Genomic DNA, 19,948 nt, shown 5'->3' with positions numbered 1-19,948 from the left:
AGGCCGTGGAGAGGGCTCTCAGCCACCTGATTGCTACAGCAAGCATTTTTCTGGATGTTTGCGGATATGTGATTTGACTTCTTGTTCCCATGAATCCTTATAATAATAAGTTATACCGTATAATAAGTTATGTATATATAATGTTATAGTAAGGATAATAATAGGGCTTTGTTCTCGTATTGGGAAAATAAATGTTTACATACAATAAAACTGCCCCAAAGTGGACTACTTAACTGGATTTTCTGATTATCTGTATGTAAAGCATCTTTCTCATAGCTGTGGTTGAAGATTTTGCCAAAATATCTGAGGCTCCTTCTCTTGTCTTGGAAAGCATCGTCGTAAAATCTTCAAGAAAACATGACATTTTTCTACTCTGATTATAAACATGAAATCTGCCCCCCCAAAAGGTAAAAGATGCCTATTGTTGGAAATTTGGAAGACACAGAAAAGCAACAGTGCCCACATTCCCTCTACCCAAAAGTATATATATATATATTTTAGATTTTATTTATTTATTTGACAGGGAGAGAGAGAGAGATACACAGCGAAGGAGGGAACACAAGCAGGGGGCGTGGCAGAGGGAGAAGCAGGCTCCCCGCTGAGCAGAGAGCCCGATTCGGGGCTTGATCTCAGGACCCCAGATCATGACCTGAGCCAAAGGCAGATGCTTAACCAACTGAGCCACCCAGGCGCCCCCAAAAGTAACTGTTGTCACCATTTTGGTATAACGTTGACTTTGAACAACACAGGGATTGGGGATGCTAACCCCCTGCAGTGAAGAATCAAGAATCCACGTATAACTTTCATCTCCCCCAAAACTTAACTACTCACAAGCCTACTGCTGACTGGAAGCTGTACCCGTAACAGGAATAGCAGGACTAGCACATCTATTGTATGTTATCTGTATGACACACTGTATTCTTACAAGAAAGTAAGCTACAGAAAGTAAAATGTTATTAAGAAAACCATAAACGGGGGCGCCTGGGGGACTCAGTCGGTTAAGTGTCCAACTCTTGATTTCGGCTCAGGTCGTGAGGTCGTGAGATCAAGTCCCACATCAGCTCCGCCCTCAGTACGGAGTTCTTGCTCAGCTCGGAGTCCGCTTGAGATTTTCTCTCTCTCTCCCCCTGCCTCCCCTCCCCCGCTCTCTCTAATAAATAAATAAAATCTTTTTAAAAAAGAAAAGCATAAGGAAGGGAAAACACATTTGTAGTCCTTTCTTGTATTTATGGGGAATAAATGCATGCATATGTGGACCCAGGCAATTCAAACTGCGTTGTTCAAGAGTCAACTGTATATTCTTCTGAGCTTTAAAAAATACATTTAGGTGGGGTGCCTGGGTGGCTCACAGTCGTTAAGGTTCCGCCTTTGGCTCAGGTCCTGATCCCAGAATCCTGGGCTGGAGCCCCGCAGAGGACTCCCTCCTTGGCTGGGAGCCTGCTTCTCCCTCTCCTACTCCCCCTGCTTGTGTTCCCTCTCTCACTGTGTCTCTCTGTCAAATAAATAAAAATTTAAAAAATATATATATATATGATTTCCCCCATGATTGGAATGATCCTGTATATATAGGGTTTTGTTTTGTTTTGTTATTTGCCTATTTGGTGATCATTTTCCCATGTCACTGAATATTCTTAGAAAATGTCTTCAGCTGCTTAATATTCCATTGTGCACCATTGAACTATTGTTTGATTTTGATCATCCTGAGGGTTGCAGGATCTATCAAAGATCCGTATTTAATGGGATTGGGAGGGAGAAAAACCATAAGAGACTCTTAATCTCGGGAAACAAACAGGGCTGCTGGGGTTGGGGGAGGGAGAGGGTGTCGGGGCGATGGACACTGGGGAGGGTATGTGCTATGGTGAGTGCTGTGAAATGTGATGAGTCACAGACCTGTACCCCTGGGGCTAATAATACGTTATATGTTAATAAAAATAATTAAATTTTTAAAAAGATCGGTATTTAGGGGCATCTGGGGGGCGCAGTCGGTTAAGCTTTGGCTCTTGATTTGGACTCAGGTCATGATCTCAGGGTGGTGAGATCGAGCCCCGAGTGGGGTTCTGTGCTGGGCGTGGAACTTGCTTAAGATTCTCTCTCTCCCTCTGTCCCTCCCCCAAAGATCGGCATTCAGGGCTGGGACGGAGATGGAGAAAGGAAAGGTGTGAGAGATCAGGCCCACCAGTAAGTGACATGTGAGACTGCTGGAGTGAATCCTATTTCCAGTGTATCTACAAGGTGCAGAGGCCAGAGGAGAAAGTTTAGGGAAAGGCGCGATGAGTTCCAACCTTTATGTTTTGGCCTCATACTTCTGTACTTCTTTATTGATTTAAGTCATCTCTGCCTCCCACATAGGGCTTGAACCCACGACCCTGAGAGCAAGAGTCCCATGCTCTACCCACTGAGCCAGCCAGGTGCCTTGTTTGGGTTTCCTTCTTCAACATGTCAGCTACTAACTCAGCTCCCCCAACTTGAGGCGGAGGCGGGGAAACTCCACTGATACAGACGGATCCTCAGTTCCCAGAGGCCTCCTGGACCTCTTGCTTCCTATCCCGCCAAGGCTGGAAGAGGGGTGGGGTGGGGGAGGGGGAGAGGGGGACAGGGACTGCCCATCGGGGTGCTTATGGGACTCTTTGTTTTCAGAATAACAGCAATGGGAGCAAGTTGCACAGCTGGAACCGGCATAACTCATTCTTAGTAACATGCACCTTTGAATATTCAATTAAAAAATGAAATTGGTGTGTCCCCAGGGGACAAGGCGGAAGAGAAAGAGAGCGGTGTTTCTGCCGTGAGATGAAATGTGGTATAACGTATTTCAAACCGCAGGTGACTGCAGATGGGGAGAAAACAGGAAATGTAATTGGGGGGGGAGGGGGGCTCTCCCAATTCTCAGGAGCACTCTTTCATTTTGCCTTCCTTTTAGCTCTTCTCAGATTTGGCATCCTAATTACCCCTGCTGTAAAGCTGAGTGAGAGCTCTCTTTTCTTGTATTAAAAATGTTTTTAAATGACATGGGTATTGTGTGAATACATTCATGCTGTAAAAGGATCAAATAATACGGAAGCATACAGACTAGCCCCTTGTGTAAGCCCCTGTTTGCGCATCGCTCCCCTGAGGTAGCCACCGACGTTCCTGGGTTTGGTGGGATTTTTTTTTTTGGCTTCTTTCTATGCATTCACAACCATTTATGTGCAAGCACACATATATTGGGCTTTTTTTTTGCACATGTGGCCTCCCCCTGTGCTGCTTGTTCTACAGCCTCTTTTTTCTACATTGGAATATGTCTTGGAGATATTTGCATTGGGACATACAGACCTGCTGCATTCTTCTTCCTTTTTAAGGATTTATTTATGTATTTAATTTATTATTTTTTAAAGATTTTTATTTTATTTATTTGACAGAGAGCAAGCACGAGTAGAGGGAGCCCCAGGGAGAGGGAGAGACAAGCAGGCTCTTCCCTGAGTGGGGAGCCTAACGCTGGATTCAATCCCAGGACCCCGGGATCGTGACCTGAACCGAAGGCAGACGCTTAACCAACTGAGCCACCCAGGCGCCCCTATTTATTTATTTTAGGGAGGGAGAGAGAGAGAGTGCGCATGAGTGGGGGGAGGGCAGAGGGAGACGGAGAGAGAGAACCTCAAGCAGGCTCCCCGCTGAGTGCAGAGCCTGATGTGGGGGCTCTTCCCACGACCCCGAGATCACAACCTGAGCAGAAACCAAGAGTCGGGTGCTCAACAAACTGAGCCACTCTCGTGCCCCAAGACCTACCGCATTCTTCTTAATCCCTGCAGAATATTCTAGAATATACATGTACCATGCTTTAGTTAAATATTTTTCTGTTTTCAGACATTTATGAGTTTTCCCCCTAGTATTTCAGTATTGTCATCATGCTGCAATGAAGTTCCTTGTACATGGATCTTTGTACAGATACTGACTTTCTGCAGAATAGATTCCTAGGGAGGTTGCAGGGTGACAGGAGATGGGCCCTTAAAAAAAAAAAAGAAGATTTTATTGATTTATTTGAGAGACGGCATGAGAGCACATAAGTCGGGGATAGGGGAGGATCAGAGGGAGAGGGAGAAGCAGACTCCCCGCTGTGCAGGGATCCGGATGCAGGACTTGATCCCAGGACCCTGGGATCATGACCTGAGCTGAAGGCAGATGCCACCCAGGTGCCCCAGAGATGGGTGACTGTGGCCCTTCTGGCATCTCAGTTCCAGCCTTAAACATGGCACCCACCACCTGCTACTCCAGATGATAACTTGAGGTATTACTGTTGGGCCAAGCTGCCAGTTCCATCTTCTCTTGCTGCACATTGTAATCCAGGGAACGTGCACTTAACTGCAGTCAGAGTAATTAAGGCCTCAGGTAATCAGGCCACCTTAACAGGAAAGAGGAAAGAGATAATAAGATGGCAGAGCTTTAATGAGGGAGAGGACAGAAACTTCCAGGGGCTGTCCTGGGGTCAGTGTACATTGAGTCCAATGTCCTTTTTACCTCTACATATTTAGCTCTGAACAATGAGGACTAATACTCATAATGATGACCTTGACATCTTATAAGATTTATCAAAACAAGAGTCAATGGTGCTCGCTAGACAGGATTTCCTAAAGCAGGAAATATATACACAAATACATTTTTGAAGCTTTCTCAACTGTAAGCACTGAGACAAAAAGTTTCCTTCTCAAATCTTAGCAAGAAAAACACAGTAACCAGATCCCATGTCCCCTCGTCCCCAAACCTTCCAGTTAATTTTTGCGTATTGGATAGACACTAGGTAAAAAGATGCAGAAGAAATAAGGATTCTAAAGTCACCAAATTCACCAAATTTCAGATTAATGGTTATTTCTCTGTAATTCTTCCTGACTTCAAACTTGGCCTCTGGTGCTAGAAAACTATTGGGTCATGTCTTATTTTTCTGATCATTTCCCTCGTGTGGAAGAATCCTTTCCATCCTCCCATTCCTTACTTGTGGGCATTTCCTATATTCAATCTCCAGCTCTTTTCTGTACTATCTCTTGGAGAACACATCCAGTTTCATACCTCCCACTCCTAAATTCATACCCCAGTCCTGAATTCTCCTTGAGCCTACAGTCCCATATGGGTAAGTAATTGTTGGATTTCTTCTCCTGCATATCTCACCAGAAAATCAAAACTGTCTTATTTTCCTTAACATACAGAATGCTTTGGGGGCACCTGGGTGGCTCAGTTGGTTGAGTGTCCAACTCTTGATTTCAGCTCAGGTCGTGATCTCGAGTCCTGGGATCGAGCCCTGCATTGGGCTCTGTGCTCAGCTCTGGGTCTTCTTGGCCCTCTCCCTCTGCTTCTCCCCTGGCTCCTGCTCTTGCTCTTTCTCTCTCTCAAATAAATAAATAAAAGTCTTTAAAAAACATGCTTTTACAAATCCAGAAGACAGAGACAAGCACCAGTTAAAAAAAATGGGCAAGGACATGAATAGGCAACTCACATATATGTGTACCTTATACACAATGCATGTATAGAGTTGAACCATAAAAAGAATGTTCAGGGGCGCCTGGGTGGCTCAGTTGGTTAAAGCCTCTGCCTTCGGCTCGGGTCATGATCCCAGGGTCCTGGGATGGAGCCTCACGTCCGGCTCTCTGCTCCGCAGGGAGCCTGCTTCTCCCCTCTCTCTCTCTCTGCCTGCCTCTCTGCCTACTTGTGATATCTCTCTCTGTCAAATAAATAAAATCTTAAAAAAAAATTAAAAAAAAAAAGAATGTTCACCTTCACTAATACAAGCAGCTAAACGTTGTGATGCCGTTTTTCAATGATCCTTTCACAGTGGTTTAAAAGCCTCAGAAACTTAGTGTTGGTCTAAGTATAGGTAAACAGACCCTCTTCTGTATTGGTGGTGGAAATAGACGTTTGTACTATTCTCTATTGAATGATTTCGCAATATGTACCAAAGTCTTTCAAATGTGTGTGCCCTTGGACCCAGTGGGCTTCAATTCTAGGAATTTAACTTAAGACAATAATCAAAGATCTATGCAAACCTGTAAGAACAAGAATTATTGTTTCTATTGTTTAAAAATTGGAAGCATGTGGAATGTCTAGCAGTGGAAGATTAGTTCTGTAGAATGCTATGTGGCCAGTACAAATAATGTTTTAGAAGTATGCTTAATTTCTCAAGAAAACATCCACACTCTGTTAAGTGTCAGGCTACAAAAAGGAATATATAGAATTATCCTTATTTTGTAAGAAACAAAAGGTATACAGACTGGAGGGAAACACACATGAATGTTATGAGTGTTTGTTGTTTTCTCCTTTATCGTTTTCCCTGTGTTGTAAAATTTCTACAGCGAACCCTGCTTGCTTTTTAGAAAATAAAAACTCCCATAAATGTAATGTTTCCTAATAGCTTATTTAAAACCAGAATCCTGGGGCGCCTGGGTGGCTCAGTGGGTTAAAGCCTCTGCCTTCGGCTCGGGTCATGATCTCAGGGTCCTGGGATCGAGCCCCACATTGGGCTCTCTGCTCCGCGGGGAGCCTGCTTCCTCCTCTCTCTCTTTGCCTGCCTCTCTGCCTACTTGTGATCTCTGTCTGTCAAATAAATAAATAAAATCTTTAAAAAATAATAAATAAATAAAAAATAAAACCAGAATCCTCCATTTCCCCCACTAAACAAGCACCCTTTCCTGGCTTCTCTCTTTTCTGCCCATGGTGCCACCAATCCAAGTTCCCAGGCTCAGAACCTTGTGATTGCCCTGCCCTTCACTCCCACTTACCCGATCACTGATGGAGCGATCACCCTTCTTGAGGACATGTCTCGAGTCTGTTCCTCCCTCCTGAGTCCCAAGTCAGAGCAGCTCAGTTCAACCAGCATTTATTGGCACCGTGCCTGGATGTCACTCTGTCAGGATCATGTTAGTGGAGTCATCTGTCTTCCTGCTTCAGCTCTCTCTCTCCTCCAGTCAATCAAACGTCCTGCAGCTGGAATGATCTTTGTACAAAAAACGCCACTTGTACCATGCTCAAAAACACTCAAAGGGCCCCCGAATGCCGTTGCCTATGGAATAAAGCCCATACTCTTTCCTCTGCTATTTAAGGCTCTTTACAGCACTATGCTAGGTGGGAGGTAACAGTGGCAGGGGGAGGGGGGCACATGGGAGGTTCTTGGTGAGTTGTTGACAATGTAGGAAGTCTTTAAGAATAAGGTGTGGGGCGCCTGGGTGGCTCAGTGGGTTAAGCCGCTGCCTTCGGCTCGGGTCATGATCTCGGGGTCCTGGGATCGAGTCCCGCGTCGGGCTCTCTGCTCAGCGGGGAGCCTGCTTCCCTCTCTCTCTCTCTCTCTGCCTGCCTCTCCGTCTACTTGTGATCTCTCTCTGTCAAATAAATAAATAAAAATCTTAAAAAAAAAAAAAAAAGAATAAGGTGTGGAAGGGCGCCTGGGTGGCTCAGTCTGTTAAGCATCAACTCTTGATTTCGGCTCAGGTCACGATCTCAAGGTGGTGAGATGGAGCCCCGTGTCTGGCTCTCTGCTCCGCACTGGGCGTGGAGCCTGCTTAAGATTCTCTCTCTCCCTCTCTGTCTCTTCAAAAAAAAAAAAAAAGATTCTCTCCTTCTGTCCCTCCCCCTGCCCCCTCTCTCTCTCTTTTTCAAAAGATTTAGCTGTTCATTTATTTTAGAGAGAGAACGAAAGTGCTAAGGGATGCAGAGGGAGAGGGAGAGAGGAACCCAAGAAGACTCTGCACCTAGCGTGGAGCCTGACCCGGGCTCCATCCCATGACTCCATCCCATGACTTCACCTGAGCTGAAACCAAGAGTCTAACGCTCAACCCACTGTGCCACGCAGGCACCCATCTCTCTCTCTCTTAATCAAAAAAAAAAAAGTAGGAAGAAGAGGAGGGGCCCCTGGGTGGCTCAATCTGTTAAGCATCTGTCTTTGGCTCAGGTCCCAGGGTCCTGGGATCAAACCCCATGATGGGCTCCCTGCTCCGTGGGCAGTCTGCTTCTCCCTCTGCTGCTCCCCCCTGCTGGGCTCTCTCTCTTCCTGTCAATAAATAAATAAAATCTTAGGGACACCTGGGCGGCTCGGGGGGTTAAGCCTCTGCCTTCAGCTCAGGTCATGATCTCAGGGTCCTGGGATCGAGCCCCGCATCGGGCTCTCTGCTCAGTGGGGAGCCTGCTTCCTCCTCTCTCTCTGCCTGCCTCTCTGCCTACTTGTGATCTCTGTCTGTCAAAAAATAAATAAAATATTTTAAATAAATAAATAAATAAATAAAATCTGAAAAGAAAAGGAGTAGCTTTCTTCCCACGTCTCCACTATGTTCAGTTTGAAAATTCTCTTTCCTTTTGGCGCTTGGACCAGAGGCCAGAGTTTCATGGTGCTGAATTTGGAGACAGGAAGAGGCAGCCAGGGCCGATAAAATATGGCTCAGGAAACCTCAGCTCCGAGTGTGTCCCAATTTCCGATGCCTGTTATATAGGAGGACCCACGGAGAAAGCCTACTTTGACTCTTAAGTCTCTGTCTCCCCTGCCATGTTGAGGACCAAGAACAACTGGTGGGAAACTTGCATCTTCGTTTGTTTGCTCTAAGAAAAAGGAGGAGGAAGGGGTGAGGGGAAGCAGAAAGGGGTGCATGTAGAACCAGCCTCCAAGGGCCGTGGCCCACGCAGGAAACCCAGCTGTTCTCAGGTGCCCCTCTGGGGCCTGGCAGACGCCATCTCAGACTGAACTTTGGCATATGGTTGTGTGTCAGGAATACTCCGCTGGGAGTGTGTGGGGGAAGACATGTGAGCATAACGAACTTTCCAGATGGCAGTCCCAGCCCTAGCCCTGTCTCTCGCTCTTGGAAGACCCGATGGCATGACTGGGTGAAGGGGCTACCTGGGCCGCCATTCTGGCAACAGCAGCTGCGGAGGGGCTCAGCCCATCCCTCTCCGGGCGCAAATGCTCACTTAGGGACCTAGCCCGAATGCAGGTGCAGGCAGCAGAAAATGCTGCTGGTTAACACAGCCCCGGATGCTGGGGCGGGCCTCCTGACATGGACCAGGCCTTCTTGGCTTGCTCTGGGTCCCTTTCTGGTTCCCTGAAATCTTGGTGGAGCTCCCACCTACCAGAAACTCCCAACTCCTTACATAGCCCGCTGGTGGTTCCTGTCTAGCTGCTTCGGACTGCCCTTCTCTCTTCCCCTGGGGCCGTTGGCAGTTAGCACTTTTCTTGAGTACACGCAGGCCTCTTTTTCCTTCCCCCCTGGCTCCTTGGAAGCCTGTCCCAGTTTGAGGCTCTCCCTGCTTTACAAAACCACTAACAGTTAGAAGCGCTGGGACTAACAGGTGAAGCAAGGGCCCTCTGCTTCCCAGGGCTGAGAATGGCTTGGCTGACCTTGGAGACCAGGGAACTGGGTGGGGGCAAGCACGGAGGCAGCTCTCTCAAGCTGGCGGGCGTGGGGGGGTTTCCCAAGTGTCCCCCCCCGTGTTATTTGGGGACTCTGCGGAGAGGGTTAACCTCCCCGAACCCTAGCAGGAGCAGCTTCTGTCGATGGGAGGCTCCCCACATCCCAGGCACCGCGCCCAGAGCTCATCCTCACCCCAGCCCTATGAGCTAGTCACTACTTTGTCCCTGACTTGACAGATGGGCAAACTCAGAGGACTTGAGTAACTTGTCCGAGGTCAGAAGGTGAAGGGGGTGGGAATCTCACTGAGTCTCATTTCCAAGCCTAGTCTCTTGCCCCTTAAACTACGCCCCCATTGTGTTTGCCCCCCATGGCCTGGAGAGAGTTGGAATTGCTTTCTGAAGTCCTTTTGTAATATTTACCGGATGCTTAGGCACGGACCAGGCCTTGTGCGAAGCTCCTTTGAGTCCCCTGACCACTGGACAGACGTGCAAGGAACCGGAGTCACGGGGAGATGACCTGGCTTTTCAGTGGTGGCGTGGAGCATAACCCCATGACCGTGAACCTCATCCCCTGACCCCGCCCTCCCCTGCTGTCCCAGAAGCCACCTGGGCAGTTCGCTCTGCGTGGACCCATGGTGACCTTCACCGTGGAGCCCACAGAGGCCTGCACTTGAGAAGCCATGACTTCTAAGCCAGTGGCCGTTCTGCTTCGGGGCAGGGAGGAGCTAAGGGAAGATGGGGACCCACCCGGCTTGGGTTTGGGGGACTACTTCCTCGCTTGTGGGTCATTTGCATGAGAAGGGAGAACCCAGATTGCTTTTAAGCACATTTTCATTTTCTCCCCTCTCCGCCTCCCCTCCCAAATTAGGGTGAAGGTTGCCGCACGGTCCCCCTGGCTGGACACGTGGGGTTTGACAGCTTGCCCGACCAGCTGGTGAATAAGTCCGTCAGCGAGGGCTTCTGCTTCAACATCCTGTGCGTGGGTGAGTATTTCCACAGCAGGAAATGCTATTACAGAATATGGATCCTTTAATGGCTGCGTGAGGCTTGGCAGGTAATTAGGTTAAATACAGTGTCATTCCGGCCCATTTGCAAAAGTGTCTTCCTCCTTCTTCCTCTTTAATCCCTCTGTTTGCCTTTGTGAGCATCCAGCCCTGATGATATTTTTCCCCCGCTCAGACCAGAACACCAGGCCGGACCTTGCAGGGAAACTGAGCCGTGTGACATCCAGTGGAAATTTTTGTAAGGGAGCTGGCTGGCTCAGCTACCGTGGTCAAGTTCACTTGGACTGCAGGAAATAGGAGCCAGGGCAGGACTAGGAGGGAGGCTGATGACTGTGGTAGGATGCCTGCCAATCGGCTGTGGGTAGCGGGGTGGGGCTCTCTCTTCTGCAGCCCTGTGGTGCTCCGTACATTCTGAGCTCAAGGCGAAAGTTCTTTTCTTCCCTTTGAGCATATCTCCACTCAGGGATGCCTGGGTGGTTCAGTCAGATAAGCTTCTGCCTTGGACTCAGGTCATGACCTCAGGGTCGGGGGACTACAATCCGGCTCCCTGCTCAGCGGGGAACCTGCTTCTCCCTCATCCTCTGCCTGCCGCTCCCCCTGCTTGTGCTCTCTCTCTCTCTCTCTCTCTGACCAATAAATAAATAAATGAAAATCTTTAAAAAAAAAAGTATATCTCCACGTGGACCCTTAGTCTCAAATGTGGGAGCCAGGCGTTCATCACCTCTCATGGGCTAATCACAGCACCAAGAGAGTTCAGTAATGTTTGTGAAATGAATGAATGAGTTGACCCCCACGGGCACCATTCGTTCTATTTCTCAAACACTTTGCGTAGTAGCAATTTGAGGCCTTCCTAGGACGCTGTGGTGTGAGCAGAGTGAGTACCATTTGTATCTTCACGGAGCAGATGGAGACCCAGACATCTGGGGAGGATAAGAGACTTGACCGGGGCAAGGCAGAGTAGGTGGGGGAGCGCGGACAAGACCCGAGGTCGGGCTGTGACCCCTTTGACCTTCTCACTGCTTCTTTAACTGCTGCCAGCGACATCTCTTGAGAACGCAAAGGCGCTTCGAAAACGGTCAAGCACCGGCCACACAAACACGAGGAACAGCAGTTCCTTGACATTCTTAGGCTTTCCAAAGTCCCAAATTTGCAAACACGATGATAGCATACGATTTTCACTGTATTGAGCAGCAAAGTCTACCTGCACATGTTCAGCACCCTTCTTCCAAACCTTAATAACTGTAGAAATACTATAATAGAGTCTGTTTGTCCGCTGGTTGGAACACTCAGACACTCTTGCTGATTGCCCTTTCTTAGTTTTCTAGAGAGTGTATGGAGAACTCGTTCATGTTGAGGCTCCAAACCCCCGCTGAACTGGATATTTGACTCTTTTTTTAAAAATTTTATTTTTTTTATAATTTTTTAAAATGATTTTATTTATTTATTTGACACAGAGAGATCACACGTAGGCAGAGAGGCAGGCGGGGGGTGGGGGAGGGAAGCAGGCTTCCTGCTGAGCAGAGAGTCCGATGCAGGACTCGATCCCAGGACCCTGAGACCATGACCCGAGCCGAAGGCAGAGGCTTTAACCCACTGAGCCACCCAGGCGCCCCGGATATTTTACTCTTTAACGTCATCTACAGTTCTATTTTCTAACTAGGGTCATTCATTTTCTTGGACTCTTTCTTTTTCTTTTCCTCCATCCTTAGAGCTCTCTTTGTTGTTGTTTTTTTAAGATTTTATTTATTTGACAGAGAGAGAGAGTGGGAGAGAAAGAGGGCACAAGCAGGGAGAGCAGCAGAGGGAGATGGAGAAGCAGGCTCCTCACTGAGCGGGGGGGCTCGATCTCAGGACCCTGGGATCATGACCTGAACCGAAGGCAGACAGAGGCTTTAACCCACTGAGCCACCCAGGGGCCCCCTTAGTGCTCTTTCTCGATCATTTCCTGTAGGAGAATAACTGGGCACTCAGGGGACAAGTAGACAACAAGGAGGCCACTTCTTAGTATGGATGACAGGTAGTCAGCTAGGCTCGCTCACTGGCCAAATGACTGTCCCCCACACGTCAGCTTGGGAACTCAGGAGATGACAATATGGGCATCACAGAATTACATACCGTGGGCCTGGGCATCCAGAGCTAGGCCAGCAGTTCTTCAAGTGCTAGAAGTCTACTGCTCGTGGTTATGATGCGATGCTATTAGGAGAAGGACACAAAATAAACAGAAGCCACAGTGCTCAACGCCGAGGTGTCATCATGTCCAACATCGGCGTTGCCAAACTGCTCTGATCTTTGGGCGTTGGCCAGCTTACTTCGCATATTTGATCACCGCAAAATTTCTGTGCAAACATATTGGATTCCCTTGGCATCCCTCCCGGAGCTCTGTACGACCTGCACTGAAGCCGAGGAGCTCAGAAGTGACAGGACAGACCCACCCTCATCAACCTGTCAACGAGGGGCCGTCTGGCGGGTGACTGAGGCTCTAGGAGGGAGGTCGCAGAAATCGGAGTGGCCCTCTGAGGGCCGGAAGTGTAGTGCGCTTGGACCGCCAGACCGTGGGCTCCCTCAGGGCCCTGAAGAGGAGGCAGCCAAGCTCAAGGCAAACGAGTGGGAGGAAGAGTGAACCCCCGTCCTCGAGTTCCCGCCCAGGCGCGGGACAGCGGCAGCCACTAGGCATGCCCCTGCTGGGGTAGAATTTCTCCACCGCCCCAGACCCTCCGAGAGGGGAGGAGCAGGAAGGAGATCCTCACCCCCAAGAGTCACTCCCTCTTTTTCTTGCGGCACCTGCCAGGTCCCAGGAAATCACCCTAGTAGCCCCCCTCTTGGCGCTGCAGGGGTGCCCCATGGATGCCCTGGCCTGGACTGAGTTCGTTTCATTCCCCATCCCTGATGCAAATAAGCCGGCAGCCCGCACACCTCCTGCTCTCTGTTCTCACAACCCTGTCATTGCTCAGAGAACCCACAATTTGGGCCGAGGTCATGAGCGGTTTAGATGGGCTCTTAGACTGCAATCTCAGCCCAGCCATGGGAACGGGTACTGTCACCGGCTTGGCCAGGGGTCCGTAGCTTGCCTGCGGGAGGTGACCTTTTCTCCCGCAGGACTTTCGGTGGCCGTGCCTTCAGGCCTACGGCTGGTGCATAACTATCAGGTTTACTCCTGTAATGACTGTTCTCAGATAAGTCTGTTTGGGCCTAGCCTCTGTCCTCCCAAAGGATTTTCTCTTCTTTTCTGGAAGGGCATGTTAAGGTCGAACTGATGGTAGTCCTAGCTTCAGTTATGAACAGAGACCTAGGACATTCGGATCACAGCATTGTTTATCTGGGTGCTGGGCTGCTGGCCGTAGGGGTCCAAGCCCAGCAGACTGAGTACCCTCTACGCTGATGGGAGTGTGTGCCCGTGAGCACAGGTGCGTGGTGGGACTGAGAGAGAGAAGTTTTGTGAATCCAGAGCCTAATTCATATGTAAGGCTACCAATAAATGGCACCCAATAGAGGGCCTGTTATGACTCCTGTTATGACTTCTATAATTATTATTATTATGGAATAATTACTGAGTGGACTGAGGTTGCCCTCTCCATCCCCAACCCTCCCCCACCCCCAACAAAAAACATATACTAATCGTTTAGCTCTGGAACTGGCAAAGATCCCAGGAGCCTAGATCTAGTGCAGGAGGCCTCCGCCACCAGAGCCAGCAGGAATAATGTCCTGGGGCCAGTTGCTCTTTTCTGCCGGGAGGGAGCTCTGGAGGGACGCTGCTCTCCAAATGTACCAGCAACAGTGACGCCCATGAGGAGTGCAGAGAGTCATAATGATAATATTTACTCTGAAGCTGCTCAGGATTCCAGGCTCAACTGGGTCGTGTTGAACTTGGAATAAAACACACACGAGAAGGAGATCTGCAGCAGGTGGGGCGAGCCTATTCCAGCACACCCCTCGGGGCCAGGCCTCAGCAAGGTCAGGAAGGAGAAGAGGGCAAGGTTACAGACCCAGCTATGACCTTGTTCCTGTCGTTAGGCTCCCTAGAGTTCCTGGAGAGTTTCTATTGGAATACCTCCTTGTTGAACCTGGGAGATGGCTCTCTTCGTTCGAAGCTGGCAGAGACCTCCGCTACGGGGACCACGAGCTCCCTGCAAACAAGGACGGTGGCTATCCTGTGCACCGTTGTATCTTACGTCCCTAAAATCATGCATGGCTCCGGTGAGAGGCCCCGTGAACATTTGTCGAGTGACAAATGAGCTGATGTTGCATGCCCGTGGGACACACTTGGGCGTACTGGTTATACGTCTGGGCTCCAGTGTCTGACTGAATTCAGGGCCCGCTCTGTCAGTGACTCCTTAGGGACCCTAGACCAGTTCCTTCCTCCCACTTTTTACAGATGAGGAAGGAGAGGAACGGAGAGACTGGGGAGTAGGGCAAATTCACATGGCTGGCAAGTGGCTTGGCTAACCCTTCCGTAACCAAAAGACAAATGGTAATATCTACTTCCTAGGTTCATTGTGGGGAACAAATAAGGAAAGTTTCGTGTCACAGCTGTGCCTGGTACGTAGAAAGTGCTCCAGAAACCACCGCTATCATTATTAGTCTAAACCTGTTCGTTTTCTGGGGAATGCATGTGTCTGGGCAAAGGATGTGGATATTAGCGGCAGACGAGGAAAAAAGGGTGGATTATCCCAGGCAGTGTAGTTTGAAAAAGCGGATCTCATGTTACACGTTTCCAATGGAAATTCTTTGTTTAAAAAACCGGGTGTTTCCAGCATCCTCTCTCCATCAAGCAAAGTGAGATAGAGTCTTCTGGGCCGGTGATGATGACCTTAAAAGGGTTAAGAAATCCCGCTGTCTGTTGGAGGAGGGAGGAGGAGAGAGAAATTGAACCCTGGGGACTCCCCGGGTTTCCTGTTGGAAACTGCCAAGTCCCCCACCTTCCTGCAGGGGTGTGGAGTCTGCTGACCTGACCCGATCCTCCTCCACGCTGGGTCCCCAGGGCAGTGTGGGAGGGGACCGCATCCTAGGCTCAGGCTGGGTCCGTGCCAACCACGAAGAGGGACCCCCACACCCTGCAGGCTCCACACTGATGGACCAGCTCGCTTGATTCTCTGTCCTCTTCTCGGGTTGCATTTATCACAATTCCCTGGACGCCTGCGGGTTCCTGTCTTCCACTCATCGTTGGGCATCCAATTTCCACAGCCCTTTTGTGCTGGCAGGCATTCGCGTGGTCATTTGCCCTGCCGCTCCCTCTCCTGCTGCACTGCCCTACCCTGCCCTACCCTGTCTGGCGGCCCTCCATTCCTCCAGCTGTGCAAACAGCAGCCGCCTGAGCTGCCTCCGGGCACGGGCACGCCTGGGCTAAGCCCTCTGAGGAGCAAGGAAGATGCCCCATCCCTGCTCTCTGAGGATCTTGGGATCAGGGGCCAGGGAGCCAGCTCTGGGTGCTGGGGGGACAGGGCCCAGCACTCTAGGAGCTGCGGGGAGCTTAGCCGAGAGCTCACAGAGCAGAAGGAGGCAGGGATATCCCTGGAAAGTTCATCAGGCGCACACAAACATGGGCTCCAAGGGGCCCAGAGGGGGGGTGAGGGAGCCACCCGCTGGGTCCCCACGTCAGCGGCTCTTGTCTCCTGCTCGAGGGAGCTACACCCCCACCTGGGGCGGGGAGAGGGGGTGATACATTCCGTTGCTTGGCCAAATGTGTCATCTCCCATGGCAAAGGCCCCACTTCACTCAATCTTTCTGGAGACCCAAATACTTCCTGTTCCTTTGGGGGAGGGGAGAAGGGGGCCTCTTCTGGGAGAATCTTTGCCGCTAATAGGTATAGCAGACCTTGGCTGGAAATATGATCTGGGAGGACCATTTCCCTGCACCCTGGCAATCCACCACGGTAGTGAGACCTGGCTACGAAGCTGGGTTGGGGGGCTGGGGAGCCAGGCTGAGTTGAATGTTCTTCTTGTTCTCTCTCTCTCTCACCAGTCGCTACACACACAGAAAGCTCTCATCCTAGACAGATTTGAAAAAGCCCCCCCTGTATTCATGGCTCATCATTCAGGATGAAAGGCACGCAGGAGGCAAAGCTAGACACACCCAGAGGGTGGAAGGGGAGGGGGCCCTTTGCTTTACACGTTGTTGTGGTGCGGCTCTAACCCTAGCCCTGGAGAGCAGAAGAGCAGGGTGTTCCAGAAGAGAACTGAAGCTACTCCAGAAGCTACTGAACCCTTTATTCCTGGCATTCCTGACTCGCTGCGGGGCGGGGGAGGGGCGGGAGGAGGGCAAGCTGGAAGCCCAAATACGGTTTGGATCTCTGGAGATGACAAGCCTCTGTAGCGCCCAGCTCCGCTTGGGGCCTTCTGGCACATTCCTCCCCAACTCCCAGGCCACCAACTAACTCTCCTCCAACGTCTTCTTTCCCTGAAGACCCCTTGGCTCCTGGCAGTGGCTTGACCTCCCTCGGGTCTCTCAGGAATGACCTCCAAAAAACTTCACCAGTGTCCTCGGGCTTTCCCCCCACTCCTCTCTCTGGGTGTGAAAGTCAAGACTTGAAATTCCAATGGTTTAGTTTATTAGTATCCCGCAGCCTGTTAGTTAAACAAACAAATGACTGGTTTGTTTGAAATTTAAGAAGAAGAATGTGTGGCCTGCTAATTTCCCTCCCTGTTAGCTAAAAATGGCCTCCCCACTGGGATACACATCCGGGCTTGTGCAGAGCGCAGTCTGGGCCCAGCAGGGTGGTGAGGTGGTGATGAAAATCGAAAACAGCCCTTTAATTTTTATCACAAAAGCTATGCATGTTCCACCCAGAAAACTTGGAAAATACACAGAAGCAGGAGGAGAGAAAGGAAAACCGCACATCACCCCCACCACGCAGTGATAGCCGTCTTGCTAAGAGTGTATTGTGTGCCCTTCTGGACTTTTTCCAGGTATAACTGCTACCTCTCCATCACTCCCTGCAACAGAGTTCTTTTTCTGACGATAAAAGCCGTGCATCCGCAACCTTCAAATGACACAAAAATAGGAAGACTAAAAGGAAAATTACCCAGGTTCCACTCTCCTGAGATGCTCCTGCTGATACATTGATGCAGTTCCTCTCAGTGTCTTCCACTTACCTGAGAGCCAACAGTCTATCTAGTTTTACACGCTCTTCAGTTACCGCGCACGTGCTCCCACGTCAAAACCCGATGTGGGGTCCGCAGGGCCGTTGTGGGAACGGACCATAATTTAATCTTTTGCTTTTCAGGAGAGACAGGTTTGGGCAAGTCTACCCTCATGGACACCTTGTTCAACACGAAGTTTGAGGGGGAGCCGGCCACCCACACACAGCCGGGTGTCCAGCTCCGGTCCAACACCTACGACCTCCAGGAGAGCAACGTGGGGCTGAAGCTCACCATCGTTAGCACAGTGGGCTTTGGGGACCAGATCAACAAGGAGGACAGGTAAGGAAGGGGACGGGGTGTGGAAGCCAGTGGGAGGCTACAGGGAGGAGCCCGCCTTGGGGACCTGCCTGGACCTCCTCCCAAAATGGCCGCGGACATGTACCAAGCACCGCCCCCCACCCCAGGTTTCCATTTCCACCAATCATTGTAGTCCATGCACTCTGCCAAAAGAAAGTTATCTTTCCGAGATACATGGATAAGGTCTCTATTCCATGTGGCAGACATGTACTGAGTCCTTCCTAACTTGTGCCCTGACAATCTAAAAAAGAATTACTTTGTCTCTGCCATTGAGGCACTCACAGGGGAGGCCAGTTTTGAACAAATAAGTTCCATCGAGTGTGATATGCTCTGGGAAGAAAAGGGTACAAAGAGGTAAAGGACAAGTAACAAGGAGCTCACGAAGGAGACAGCAAAGGTCTGGGAGGCCTTCCCTCCTCATCTGGACCTTGAAGGATGAACTCTTGCCAGACAGACAAGGGAATGGAGGGAAGGGAAGTCCGGGCTGGGGGAATGCTTGTACAAAGGCAAAGTGTGGAAGACTATGGAATGTTCTAGAGATCTATGGCTTCCTCGGTTTAGCTAGCTCAGAGGCAGATAGACTGTGGAGCTAATGAAGCTTAAGCTTCATGGCCCTCATTTGCATAGGCCCTGCCAAGTTCCTGCAACTAATTTTTTGTCATAATGTTGTTTTGACTTTCTGGAGGGCCCTTCTAATTGCATAAGCTTAATGTCCCACAGTACCTGTGTCTGCCCCTGGGCTGGGGCTTGGCGTGAGCGAGGGAAAAGTCAGGGGAGATGAGCCTGAAGAGGGAAGCAGAGTCAGGTCATGGGGGAATTTCTAGAATGTGCAGACGTGGAGTCATTGAGAGGTTTTATGAAGTAGAATGAGATAGTCTTAGGGCGTCTGGGTGGCTCAGTCAGTTAAGCGTCTGCCTTTGGCTCAGGTCATGATCCCAGGGTCCTGGGATGGAGTCACGAGGTGGGCTTCCTGCTCATCGGGGAGCTGCTTCTTCCTCTCCCTGGCCCCTGCTTGTGTGTGCTCTTTCTCTCTCTCAAATAAATAAATAAAATCTTAAAAAAAGAGAGAAGGAGATAGTCTGATTGGCCTTGAAGTAGGTTCTTTGGAAGGGTAGGGAGGGCAAGAAGACCAATTAGGAGACTATTGGACCAATTAGATGGAGGCCAGAGTTAACACAGGTGCTGAGATAGGAAAGAGGAGGCAGGTTTGGTAAATATGGAGTAGGTAGAATCAACAGAACTCGGCAAAGAGTTGGTATGGGGTTGTGAAGGCAAGAGAAGGATCTAGAATGAAGCCCAGATTTCTGGCTTTGGAGAGTGGACAAATGGTGGCAGCATTCAGCAGGAGAATTAATTTTAGACCTGTTGAGGTTGAGCTGTCCGTGGCCTACTGAGACCCCCTGACGACCTTCTGCGGTAGGCAGCTGAATGTGTAGGGGTTAGAGGTTGGCAGAGGGTCAGCCCTGGAAATATGGATTGGGATTGTCGAGGTAGAGGTGCTATGTTCCAACCGCAGACTCATGCAAGATCACCCGGGGATCAGAGTGGAGTGTGGTAAACACTGGGGTACAGACAAAAAGCTGAGGGTAAGTCAGCAGATGGAGCAAAGGACCCATTCCGGAAACAGACCAAGCAGGAATATGCAGAGAGGTGGGAGGAGAGACTGCGGGCTGTGGGCGGGGGGGCGGCTCGTGTTAAGAGTGGAGTGGGGGTGGGTGGGTGTGGGATGGCTTAGACACCGGGATGTGTTGAGGGAGGGGATCGGGTGCCATGTGCATTTCACTAGATGTCACATGGTTCACGCACGGCCCATCTCAGAAAAGGCCATTCATCTTTCTGAGGGGTGTCTGTTCATCCTTTGAGGATTCTCTTGCTTCTTAGCCGAACTGGATCCCCAGTTCTCCTGTTTCTCCCTTGAAGTTCCAACAGTCGTACTCATGTCCCGATAATGAGTAAATATATTTAGCTTCTTAATAATTGAACTGAATTTGGTTTTTCATTGGGAATTCTAGACGGACATCTCTGCTTTTTATAGCTTTGCTTATTATGCTAATTTTGTTCGGGTGAGAATAAATCGGACCCTGGGCAAAGGGGATGGATATTTGGGGTTATCTCAGCTGCAGATGGCTCGGGAACTTTTCAATTAAATTTCTCACGAT

The 19,948-nt window shown here is 49.8% G+C and overlaps 1 protein-coding gene across 4 annotated transcripts in view; it reads left to right on the top strand.

The window, feature by feature from the left end:
- The window catches only part of LOC111157199 (septin 6), a 60,076-nt gene that overhangs the window by 7,814 nt on the left and 32,314 nt on the right, over positions 1-19,948 (top strand). For all 4 annotated transcript variants that reach the window (XM_022518491.1, XM_022518489.1, XM_022518488.1 and 1 more), the window contains 2 exons: positions 10,221-10,335; positions 17,576-17,771. In XM_022518491.1, the coding sequence (XP_022374199.1) occupies positions 10,221-10,335; positions 17,576-17,771 (311 nt within the window). The remainder of the gene's footprint in view (positions 1-10,220; positions 10,336-17,575; positions 17,772-19,948) is intronic.

This window comes from Enhydra lutris, unplaced genomic scaffold (assembly GCF_002288905.1).
Source record: "Enhydra lutris kenyoni isolate GAN:26980312 unplaced genomic scaffold, ASM228890v2 scaffoldscaffold53, whole genome shotgun sequence".
Classification (NCBI taxonomy): domain Eukaryota; kingdom Metazoa; phylum Chordata; class Mammalia; order Carnivora; family Mustelidae; genus Enhydra; species Enhydra lutris.
The sequence above is the reverse complement of the archived record's forward strand: the minus strand, read 5'-3'. Positions and strand labels throughout refer to the sequence as shown.